The 13,256-nt window shown below is 40.2% G+C and overlaps 1 protein-coding gene across 1 annotated transcript in view; it reads left to right on the plus strand.

The window, feature by feature from the left end:
- The window catches only part of LOC126183469 (inhibin beta chain-like), a 327,394-nt gene extending 324,987 nt beyond the window's left edge, over positions 1 to 2,407 (plus strand). The window contains exon 3 of the mRNA XM_049925481.1: positions 55 to 2,407. Within this exon, the coding sequence (XP_049781438.1) occupies positions 55 to 780 (726 nt within the window). The 3' untranslated portion in view covers positions 781 to 2,407. The remainder of the gene's footprint in view (positions 1 to 54) is intronic.
- The last annotated feature ends 10,849 nt before the right edge of the window (positions 2,408 to 13,256 follow it).

Here is a 13,256-nt window from a genome sequence, read left to right on the forward strand (position 1 = left end):
AGAAATTGTGTGTTGTGGTGTTATCCAATATGTATAAGTTTCTATTTCTTGCAGGAGTTCGATGACTACACAGAAATGGCAGCATCCTTACCTGTCACACTATCAGGACTGGGATGGCTGAAATTTGATCTCACATCAACAGTGCAGAACTGGTATGCTGCTAGACATGCTCCAAGAGAACGTCTGCGCCTTCTGGTAGACTGTTCTGGTTGTTCTGATATGGTGGAAGCCATCCTGTTCCAGCAGCGGCCACCAGATGCTGATTATAAGCCACATCCTGAGACTAGTTTCTCTAGGGTGATTAACAGTATTGACTCCACAAGTGACCTGTACTCTCAAAGTCACCCTAGCAGTCTGGGTCTATCCAATGATACCCAGCGTCCATTTCTAGTAGTCCACACAGATCCAACTGCCATTAGACGTGTCAGAAGAAGAGCATTGGATTGCACTGACGGAGACAAAGGTCCTTGCTGCAAAAACAAATTTTACGTTAATTTTACAGAAATCGGATGGGAAGACTGGATTATAGCACCTAGTGGTTATTATGCAAATTACTGTCGTGGTGATTGTGGTGGACCTCACAGAACGCCAGATTCCTACGTGAACTTCCATACACCTCCACTGGAGGAGTATAGAAAGATGGACAGCCTACCAGGTTTACAGCCTTGTTGTGCTCCACTCAAGTTCTCATCAATGTCTTTAATTTATTGGGGTCTAGATAACAAAATAATAAAGAGAGATCTCCCGAAAATGGTTGTTGATGAGTGTGGTTGTCCTTAGAATAAAAACATTCCTCCCTCATTGTGTGTCTATATATTTCCAAAAAACATTCCATAAACTCATTTCATTTATTGTCATTTACATCCATTCAAACTTCATATCATCAATTTGAATTTCACAGCTTTTATTATGACTAGACTGTTTTATTGGAAACTAGCATGTCAATGGAGGAAACACACAGAATCGAAGACTGACTGATATTTGACTGGGTGACACTTACATTCTTATCTTTTCAGCTCTTATGCTGCCTAATGTTTAGTAATATAAGTATTAATTTGTTATAAATTTTGGTAAATATGTAGGTCATTCAACCTAATAAAATTATTAAGCAGGAGTTGGCATACTATAGATGTGTAATTTATTACTAGCACTGTGTAGATGTACTGCATAATTTTTTTAATTGTACAGTGAATCTGGTAATGTTTAACTATAGTTTTGATTATGCTATTAAAACATGATGAAATGAAAGTCTCTCTTTCCATTCAAGCTACAGACAGAAGTTATAATTAAGCTGAGTTACCCATATTGATTTTTCACCTTACAAGGCACTATTTCCTTTTTTATTATTTTAAGTATCTGTACACCTGTAATATTCTGTTACTTCAGTAACGATGTAACAACAATTTAGTATGTAGAATATGATCTTCAAACTTTAAAATTTAAACTACATTTTAGGATGGCTTTTCTCATAGCAATACAATGATTGTAAGAAATATATAATTGTGACAATTAATATGCTTCTAAATGAATTTCACAAATCAGAGCAATAACATTACAGTCAGACATAGCAAACATATTTACCATTATGTGTTACAAGAGGAACATAAAGAGTAATTTTAATGGTGCAAAGCATTTTAAAAACATAAGGGAACAGCATAGTGGCTACAGTACTCGGTTTTGTACACAATAACTTTTCTTTCACAGTTTTTTATGAATGGAAAATGCAGGACACTTATTTTTAAATGGGTAACATATAATTTTTTTCTTCAAATGACAGACTGTTCTGCTACTTAATGGATTACACATGAATCAGATAATAACGTTTAAAGTAAATGTGTACATCTGACACTCAATTCTGTCATCAATATAAAAATTTATTATTCTTCATTCAGTTCTAAAATAAAAATTGTGTTTGTTAAAACCATTTTTACGCTGATATTTTGTCCTACTACATGCAGCTCTTAATAATGTTGAATTTTCCAGTGAGCTACATAATAACTTAAAAATAAGAATTACTAAACAATAATTGACTTTGTTATTTTTCTCTACTTGAATGGTTATCTATTATTTAAAGTTAAAGTGTACTTAATACTATCCAGTTTGTTTCACTTAAGTTACAGTTTCTCGTTAATATTAGTAACTTTCATGGTAACACTAGAAATTTTTATCCAGCATATTTCATAATAAGTATTTGTTGAAGTGTGGTCTGTTTTTGTAAGAGATTTCTCCTACGAATTCACAAGTAATTTGGCAGTCTTCTGGCAACAGAAAAAAATATCCCAATTTCTGGTAGTGGCGTGTGTTGTCAGTTCTGTCTGCCTGTGATATTCACAATATGTATTTATTGCGGTAGTTCCATATATTTTACAAGTGCAACTTTAGAGTATCTGTATTGCTGACGTAATTTACATTCATGAATAAAACATTTTTTACAAACCATTTTACATTCATTTCACAACAGTGATACCGGTACCTGTGCTTTTTCCCCACGTTACTTATGCTGGTTACGTAATCAAGTGTGAAGTTGAGTAAGTTGCAGTTATTAGGCATCATATTCTTCAAACCTTTCTAATTTCTCTCACACTCACTGGTAAGTTACACTGCACGAAACTACAAATAATATTACAACTAGGACATATATTTAGAAAGCAATGATGCAATGAAACTTCAAACCAAAACATTGTTCGCTGTCTCTCACATACAACATGCAGCGTCTATAACGGACGAAGAAAATTATGGAAACACCGCGAGAAACAGATACCTGAACATAAATGCAGAGGTTAGCAAAGCCTGCAAGTGGTGGTGTTGTATTTGACCACGAACGGCACCTGTACAACGTCCTCAGTGCGTTGCAAGCGTCAGTTCCTGATCAGAACACTAAAGTTGTGAGTCCATTATATCGCAGCAAGGTGAATTGCAGATTGTTGGTGCCCGTATGGTGGGTACTACCATAACCAATGGAGGCGAAATGTTTCGTGTTTCAAGACGAACTTTATCGAAGAATTATAAGGTATACACGGAGGGCGTAAAAACATCATCTTTTAAGTCACAATACGGACATGAATGTTGAGTAATCTTGAGAGACGGTGAGTGAAGGCGATTGTACTAAAAGTAAGAGGACGACAACTGCAAAATTTACTGCAGAACTGGATGTCGCACTCGCGAACCCTGTCAGCACCAAAACAATACGAAGGGAGCTCCATAACAGCGCGAACTGGCATACCGAGACCACTCATCAGTGATGCGAATGCCCATAACTGGAAAAGGTGGCGCCGAAGCCATAAAACCTGGACTAAGGAGCAATGGATGAAAGTAATTTGGTTGGGCGAGCCTTGTTTCACACTGTTTCCAGCTGCTGACTGGGTTTATGTTACAAGAGTAATTCATGGTGTCGGGGGGTATTGGTAAGAATTTTGGCAGCCATACGGTGGTATTCCATGGGCGCCATCGCTATTCTCCAAGGCCGTATTATTGTGAAGGCTTATCAGATCTATTCTATGGTGCACTGTTTGTTCCTCAATGGTGCTGCTGTGTTCCAAGACGATAGGCCATCTGTTCACATAGCTCACATCATTCAGGACTGATTTCTGGAGGACGAGGATGAATTGTCGGATCTCACCTGGACACCACAGTCACCAGATCTCAGTACTACAGTATTATTGAGCCTTTGTGGTCTACTTTGGAGAGGAAGGTGCGTAACCGCTATCCACCTCTATCATAGTTACCTGAACTTGCTGGTATTTCGAGACGATTAGACATTGTCTTGAATGACAACGGGTTTCCTACGCTGTAACAGGGATGGTAAGGTGTCGTGGTTTTCGTGTTTCCGTACTTTTTTCAAACTCTATGCGTCACAGTAATGTCATTTTTATTATATCAGGTTATCAATGATAGCATTCATTCCAGTTCATAATACTAACATGAGTGAGGTAAATAGATTACTGGCAGTGATAGTCTAGCGTTATTTTAATTAATAATAGTAATATCACCAGTTGTTGTCATTTAAAAAAATGAAACTCCACACATTTTACATTTAAAAACCAACTTTATAATACATTCAAATTAGATTAAGTTCTGGGATATTTTTCTTGCTTTTGTATGTAGTACGTTATTATTCATTGCTTTAAAGAAGTTGAAATTGTTTTTAGAAAAACATAAAGAGTTGAAGGTACAAACATCACTAGTTGACACTGACATACTTCAGTCATTTATGTAGCTGAAGTCACTATCTCACACTTGTGCAGTCATGCTCAACGCAGCAGTGGTGGATGGTTTGAATCCTGGTGGTGAATTAACATCAGCAGTAGGTGGTCATCAAGTAGAGGAGAGAGGGACACATAAAATTCCTAACCTCCCGTGTTGGTGCCAATGACCCACATTTAAGTGCAAATCTCGGCATACTGTTTCATGGGGTGAGGGCATATTTCACTGTTGACGGTGACCCACACGAAAGTGGCACTGAGAATTTTTTAAAAATATAAAACGAATTTATTTGCAGTTGTCAGTTACCAGCAATATGTCAATTACAAGTGCCTTTACCTTAATGTAGTTGGTGGATGAGTCAGAAATTTAATATTTCTCAATGAAGGTGGTACGAAAAGTGGAAGCTGTTATAAATGTGTGATGTACATTTTGTGATATCAGGGATTCCTTCTTCTTCAAGAGTTCGGAAGGGGTACGAAAAATATATGTAGACGATTTGACATACACCGCTTTGATTTTAAAATGCTGTCCACATCAAGAACTTTTTCATTTTAATAACTACATTAACTACACTAAACCAAACACCACTTATGAAAATGAAAGCATGTAAGAGATGACTTTTTTATATTTAAAAGCTGTAGAGGTTAAAATGTAAAGAAAGGATACATGTACAATTAACAGAAAATGAGGGGTGAAAGAAGAGGGCGAGAAAAACATGGAAGCAAAAGAAGAAAATAAGAAGATGCACAGAAAGCAGGTGTTAGGAAAAGGATTGCTGAGGGAAGCAGAAATATGTAGCGCCAATTGTCATGACGTAAGTACACATTAGAGATTTAAAAGAAGTTGGTCAGAAGAGCTGAGGCTATCCATAAGGTAAAAGGTGCAGGTATTATGAACAGACCCCACTCTGAACAAAAATTCTGACCTGTGGGTCTGTAAAAGGTATCTACCCAGTCATAAAGACAAAATCAATTTGAAAAAGGTACAGTAACCAAGGTGAGAACAGAATGACGAAGAAGCAGACTCTTGGTGACGAGTGGTATTGAGTCACATAAGAGTCAGATAGACAAAAGAAATTCGGTTAGAAATTAGAAGTGTGTGTCTGTGAAAGTACTAGACACCTTTTATGTAATTACTTTAGTACTCTTGGCTTATGTTTACAATATGATGCACACATTCAGTGATCAGGATATTACGATGTTATGAGAAGAATACATATCTGACATTTAATACTGAATATTTATCGTTATAAAAAGATTGTAATTGGTAGCATGTAAGACAATGTTGATGAATATTAAACAAGTCTGAGAAAATTTTAAGGTTAATTTGGAAAAAGTTAATCATTATTTCACTGGAAGAATTATACATCTCATCATCATAATGATTCCATAAGGCAAAAATATCGTTAATTTACCTAAGACAGGACAGCAAGTAATGATCATGAAATTACAGGAATGCTAATTTTAAGTGATCTGTGAAAAGGTCGGTCTCAGAGGCAGCGATTGTGATTCCCACTAACCATCCCTCATACAAATTTCCATATCTACACCTAAAACATGAACTGCAATGCCTCTTGGTGAAAAGAAATAACGTTACGTTAGTTGGGCAAGCTAACACTAATCTGCAGCCAGTTCAATTTAGTCTTGCAAGAAGAAGTACTCGCCAAGGGAAAGACTTCCTGAATGTAGAATTTTAGTCAAGAGGTAAATTCCATTAATAGCAGCAGACAATTTGAGAGCAAGAAATTGAGCAGGAACTACTAATATTCTCTTAAAATCGATAGGAAGGATAAATAAATGTACAGCACATGATAGTTGTAAAAGCAGATTTCATTCGAACCAATACAGTGAGAGAGATTCTCGCTTTTTCAAGCACTTGAAAGACCGTCGGAGAAATTATCCATATTAATTACACCCCTGGTCCTCGATCGCATTAACTTCACATGGATTTTCAACCTGAGGTTGTCGATTGCCTCGGTCACAAAGTGATATTCTTCTCACATTATATATTATAAACTTCCACATTCGCTTGCACAAAGAACATCTTTGGGTCCATACGATTGGTTCTTTCTGAAGCCTTCCGGTTTTCATCAGCTTTCTTTATGTCTTTATTATCGACGAAAATCTTCAAAGGATGGAGCAAAAAACAATCTCACTGAGAAAACTGTTCATCCATTTCGCTTCTCTCACAGATCCTCTCATTGCAACTAACTCTGTTGCACAGTCCATTGTTTCCTGCTGCTCCAGCTCACAATCACACTCCGAAAGACTGTCGATTATCCTCTAATAGATTTACGGTGGTTTGAATCGCAAAAATTTCAATTTTCTTACCAGTCTTGCCACAAGCGAGTGTAGCGTTTGTTTTCTCTCGCAAATAATTTGGAGTGTGTTCGATGGCATGCCAGTTTTCCTCACTCAGACTCCTACTAAACTTGTTTAATTACAGCCTGGTACACACTGACAAGTATAGGAGACTTCCAGCTGTGGTTCTGTATTTTGATGCATCCATTTTGCTGGGCTTCAATTTATCCGTCGTATTTTGTAGTTTCATATTCAAGATGAGAACTGTTTTCATAGGCTTGCAGTTCTCTACTCGGAATTATTGCGAGATTTCTTTTGTGTTCGTTGTTTGGTCTAAAATCGGTGTTTCATCTTCTCTAGTAACTCAGACTGACTTAGGAATGAGAAAAACCGGCCGGTTAAAACCGATGCTGGAATTTTAGTTCTGAATAATAGGTATTTCTCGGTATTTGTGTAGACTCGGTTATAACAGATTTTTTATATTATACTCATAACCGAGTAAAAAAACCATTTATCAATTAGCAATAGAAGCTGTGCTAAAATTTTTCAGTTTTAAATAAACCCTTTTCAAAATAGGAGTAATTTTTATTAGTCAAATTAGCATTTGTTTGAAATATTGCGTTATTACAGAAAATGGGAAAAGCAGTTAGTGCTATTTTAATAATAGTGTCGACAGAAACGAGCAAGAAACGTATGGCATAAGAATTAATACAGCATTCCTGAGACAATACTGTCCCTGTTGCCACTTCTCGTGGCTTAAAGTAAGCGCGAACATGCAGCGTGCAAGACTTGACGCCACCTGGTCTATACGGCAGTTTCTCGCTGTCGTCGCCAGACATCCATTGTATTGTAGTATCGCACCAACTTATCCTGAAAATATTTTTACGAAGTCACTTAGCAGTGAAGTACAATGGTTCATATGCTTTAAGAGATTAAAGAGTTGTCTGACATTTCTGTTGTGGTTGTTGTGGTCTTCAGTCCAGAGACTGGTTTGATGCAGCTCTCTATGCTACTCTATCCTGTACAAGCTTCGTCATTTCCAAGTAACTACTGCACACTACATCCTTCTGAATCTGCTTAATGTATTCATCTCTTGGTCTCCCTCTACGAGTTTTACCTTCCACGCTGCCCTGGTGATCCCTTGATGTCTCAGAACACGTCCTACCAACTGATCCCTTCTTCGAGTCAAGTTGTACCACAAATTCCTCTTCTCCCCAATTCTATTCAGTAACTCTTCGTTAGTTATGTGATCTACCCATCTAATCTTCAGCATTCTTCTATGCACCACACTTCGAAAGCTTCTATTCTCTTCTTGCCTAAACCATTTATCGTCCATGTTTCACATCCATACATGGCTATACTCCATACGAAACCTTTTGGAAAGTATTCCTGACACTAATGTCTATACTCGATGTTAATAAATTTCTCTTCTTCAGAAACGCTTTTCTTGCCATTGCCAGTCTATATTTTATATCCTCTCTACTTCTACCATCACCAATTATTTTTCTCCCTAAATAGCAAAACTCATCTACTACGCTACTTTAAGTGTCTCATTTCCTAGCCTAAGTCTCTCAGCATCACCTCATTTAATTAGACTACATTCCATTATCCTCGTTTTGCTTTTGTTGATGTTCATCTCATATCCTCCTTTGAAGACACTGTCCATTCCGTTCAACTGCTCTTCCAAGTCCTTTGCTGTCTTTGCAGAATTACAATGTCACCGCAAGTCTCAAAGTTTTTAGTTCTTCTCCGTGGATTTTAATTCCTTCTCCAAATTTTTCTTTTGTTTCCTTTACTGCTTGCTCAGTATATAGACTGAATAACATTGGGAATAGGCTACAACCCAGTCTCACTGCCTTCCTAAGCACTGCTTCCCTTTCATGCCCCTCGAGTCTTATAACTGGCCTCTGGTTTCTTTACGAATTGTAAACAGCCTTTGCCTCCCTGTATTTGACCCCTGCCAACTTCAGAATTTGAAACAGAGTATTCCACTCAACATTTTCAAAAGCTTTCTCTAAGTTTACAAATGCTAGAAACATAGGTTTGCCTTTGCTTAATCTTTCTTCTAAGATAAGTCGTAGGGTCAGTATTGCCTCAAGTGTTCCAGCATTTCTACGGAATCCAAACTGATCTCCGCCAAGGTCGGCTTCTACTAGCTTTTCCATTCGTCTGTAAAGAATTCGAGTCAGTATTTTGCAGCTGTGACTTATTAAGCTGACAATTTGGTAATTTTCACACCTGTCAACACCTGCTTTCTTTCTGATTGGAATTACCATATCCTTCTTGAAGTCTGAGGATATTTCGCCTGTCTCACACATCTTGCTCATCAGATGGTAGAGTTTTGTCAGGGCTGGCTCTCCCAAGGCTATCAGTAGTTCTAATGGAATGATGTCTACTCCTGGGGCGTTGCTTCGACTTAGGTCTTTCAGTGCTCCGTCAAATTCTTCATTTAGTATCATATCTCCCATTTCGTCTTCACCTACGTCCTCTTCCCTTTCCATAATATTGCCCTCGAGTACATTGCTCTTGTACAGACCCTCTACATACTCCTTCTACCTTTCTACTTTCCGTTCTCTGCTTGGAACTGGTTTTCCATCTGCGCCCTTGATATTCATACAAGTGGTTCTCTAAAAGGTCTCCTTAACTTTCTTGTAGGCAGTATCTATCTTACCCTTAGAGATATATGTCTCTACATCCTTACGTTTGTCCTCTAGCTATTCCTGCTTAGCTATTTTGTACTTCCTGTCCATCTCATTTTTGAGACGTTTGTATTTCTTCTTGCCTGCTTCATTTACTGTATTTTTATATTTTTTCCTTTTCTCAGTTAAATACAATATCTCTTCCGTTACTCAAGGATTTCTACTAGCCCTTGTCTTTTTACCTACTTGATCCTCTGCTGCATTCACTAATTCATCTCTCAAAGGTACCCATTCTTCTTCTACTCTATTTCTTTATCCTATTCCTGTCAATCGTTCCCTAATGCTCTCTCTGAAACTCTCTACAATCTCTGGTTCTTTCAGTTTATCGAGATGCCATCTCCTCAAATTTCCACCTTTTTGCAGTTTCTTCAGTTTTAATCTATAGTTCATAACCAATAGAGTCAACATCTGCCCCCGTAAATGCCTCACAATTTAAAATTTTTTTCCTAAATCTCTGTCTTACCATTATATAATATATCTGAAACCTTCCAGCGTCTCCAGGCCGCTTCTACGTATACAACCTTCTTTCATGATTCTTAAACCAAGTGTTAACTATGATTAAGTTATGCTCTGTGCAAAATTCTACCAGGCGGCTTCCTCTTTCATTCCTTACTCCCATTCCATCTTCACTGCGTTTCCTTCTCTTCCTTTTCCTGCTATCGAATTCCAGTCACCCATGACTATAACATTTTCGTCTCCCTTCACTATCTGAATAATTTCTCATATCTCATCATACATTTCATCAGTCTCTTCATCTGCGGAGCTAGTGGGCATATAAACTTGTACTACTGTGGTAGGCGTGGACTTCGTGTCTATCTTGGCCACAATAATGCGTTCACTATGCTGTTCGTAGTAGCTTACCAGCGCTCCTATTTTTTTATTCATTATTAAAACCACTCTTTCATTACCCCTATTTGATTTTGTGTTTATAACCCTGTATTCACCTGACCAGAAGTCTTGTTCCTCCTGCCACCGAACTTCACTGACTACCACTATATCTAACTTTAACCTATCCATTTCCCTTTTTAAATTTTCTAATCTACCTGCCCGATTAAGGGATCTGACATTCCTCGCTCCGATCAGTAGAACGCCAATTTTCTTTCTCCTGATAACGACATCCTCCTGAGTAGTCCCGCCCGGAGATCCGAATGGGGCACTATTTTGCTTCCGGAATATTTTACCCAGGAGGACCCCATCATCATTTAACCATGTAGTAAAGCTGCATGCCCTCGAGAAAAATTATGGCTGTAGTTTCCCCTTGCTTTCAACCGTTCGCAGTACCAGCACAGCAACACCGTTTTCGTCAATGTTACAAGACCAGATCAGTCAGTCATCCAGACTGTTGCTCCTGGAACTATTGAAAAGGCTAATGCCCCCCTTCGGGAACCTCACGTTTGTCTGGCCTCTCAACAGATACCCTTCCGTTGTCATTGTACCTGCAATACGGCTATCTGTATCGCTAAGGCACGCAAGCCTCCCCACCAAAGTCAAGGTCCATGGTTCATGGGAGGGAGGGGGGGGGGACTGCCATTTCTATGAAATAATAAAAGAGGATGTATTATGGTAACAGTGATAAACTAAAAACCAACAACACGTAGCTGATCTGCTGCATGTGTCTACATAATATACCTTCATCTGCTTGCTGCCCTTGAAAACGGACTAATTAAGAAGAAAAACAGAGTTCTCCAACCCAGGTTTCATCCTTTTTCACTGAGTACCCGTAATGCCCAAATACTGGTATGATCCTCGATTAAAACGTGACTTTTGAGCAGAATTTCAATAAGTTACGATGCGTATGAGCATACTGGTAATGTTTGTAGTATTCAACCACTTGCCACTTTTCGAGAAACGGTGGGTTGACTAAGTTTTCTTTTATTTTCCGACTTAATTTAATATTTTGGTTCTATGTAACTTGAAACTGAAGGAATCAAAATTATCAGCCTTTGCTCTATTTCCACGTTTATTCCAGGTAATAGTAGGAATAAAAAAACCGAAAAGTGGCTATTTCAGAAACCGGTTAATTGAAGGATTTTAACTGTCAGATTAAACTCGCGTGGAAAATAACAGATATATCCGAATTCCGGTTCCTTCATTAATGGTCGCCATCCCTAGACTGACTTCATGACCTGCTACTCCGAGGTTCCTTATTCTATGCTTGATATCTATTTCATTTCAGTTATTTCCTTTCCGACTCTTGAACACAGTATCCCTTGCATATGCAGGAACTCACTGATTGCTCCATTCCACCTCCTGCTGGACTGATGCAATCCTTTTCAGATCTGTAGAGGCACTCACTGTTCTGCGATTCCTTCTAATTTGGTGTGGCACTGAATTTCCTTCGTCATTTGATAGTGGCATCTGTGAAATACATCGTTAGTTCCACATAGGCCTCATCTTTTACTTCCATCATCTGAAATGCTGCAATGTCTTCCAAACGACGAATGTCACAGTCTCGTTTGACTGCTATTCCTGTAAGGAATTGCATAAATTTCATCTTTATAGCTGGACCGTAACATTTGTCAAAATCAATTCCGGGACTTCGCTCATTACTTAAAGCCACCGCTCACAATCTACACTCCTGGAAATGGAAAAAAGAACACATTGACACCGGTGTGTCAGACCCACCATACTTGCTCCGGACACTGCGAGAGGGCTGTACAAGCAATGATCACACGCACGGCACAGCGGACACACCAGAAACCGCGGTGTTGGCCGTCGAATGGCGCTAGCTGCGCAGCATTTGTGCACCGCCGCCGTCAGTGTCAGCCAGTTTGCCGTGGCATACGGAGCTCCATCGCAGTCTTTAACACTGGTAGCATGCCGCGACAGCGTGGACGTGAACCGTATGTGCAGTTGACGGACTTTGAGCGAGGGCGTATAGTGGGCATGCGGGAGGCCGGGTGGACGTACCGCCGAATTGCTCAACACGTGGGGCGTGAGGTCTCCACAGTACATCGATGTTGTCGCCAGTGGTCGGCGGAAGGTGCACGTGCCCGTCGACCTGGGACCGGACCGCAGCGACGCACGGATGCACGCCAAGACCGTAGGATCCTACGCAGTGCCGTAGGGGACCGCACCGCCACTTCCCAGCAAATTAGGGACACTGTTGCTCCTGGGGTATCAGCGAGGACCATTCGCAACCGTCTCCATGAAGCTGGGCTACGGTCCCGCACACCGTTAGGCCGTCTTCCGCTCACGCCCCAACATCGTGCAGCCCGCCTCCAGTGGTGTCGCGACAGGCGTGAATGGAGGGACGAATGGAGATGTGTCGTCTTCAGCGATGAGAGTCGCTTCTGCCTTGGTGCCAATGATGGTCGTATGCGTGTTTGGCGCCGTGCAGGTGAGCGCCACAATCAGGACTGCATACGACCGAGGCACACAGGGCCAACACCCGGCATCATGGTGTGGGGAGCGATCTCCTACACTGGCCGTACACCACTGGTGATCGTCGAGGGGACACTGAATAGTGCACGGTACATCCAAACCGTCATCGAACCCATCGTTCTACCATTCCTAGACCGGAGAGGGAACTTGCTGTTCCAACAGGACAATGCACGTCCGCATGTATCCCGTGCCACCCAACGTGCTCTAGAAGGTGTAAGTCAACTACCCTGGCCAGCAAGATCTCCGGATCTGTCCCCCATTGAGCATGTTTGGGACTGGTTGAAGCGTCGTCTCACGCGGTCTGCACGTCCAGCACGAACGCTGGTCCAACTGAGGCGCCAGGTGGAAATGGCATGGCAAGCCGTTCCACAGGACTACATCCAGCATCTCTACGATCGTCTCCATGGGAGAATAGCAGCCTGCATTGCTGCGAAAGGTGGATATACACTGTACTAGTGCCGACATTGTGCATGCTCTGTTGCCTGTGTCTATGTTCCTGTGGTTCTGTCAGTGTGATCGTGTGATGTATCTGACCCCAGGAATGTGTCAATAAAGTTTCCCCTTCCTGGGACAATGAATTCACGGTGTTCTTATTTCAATTTCCAGGAGTGTATATCTGAAAATTCTTTGATTCTCATCATGCTTTCGCTTGAAAACTCAATTTGTTTAT

This window comes from Schistocerca cancellata, chromosome 4 (genome assembly GCF_023864275.1).
Source record: "Schistocerca cancellata isolate TAMUIC-IGC-003103 chromosome 4, iqSchCanc2.1, whole genome shotgun sequence".
NCBI lineage: Eukaryota > Metazoa > Arthropoda > Insecta > Orthoptera > Acrididae > Schistocerca > Schistocerca cancellata.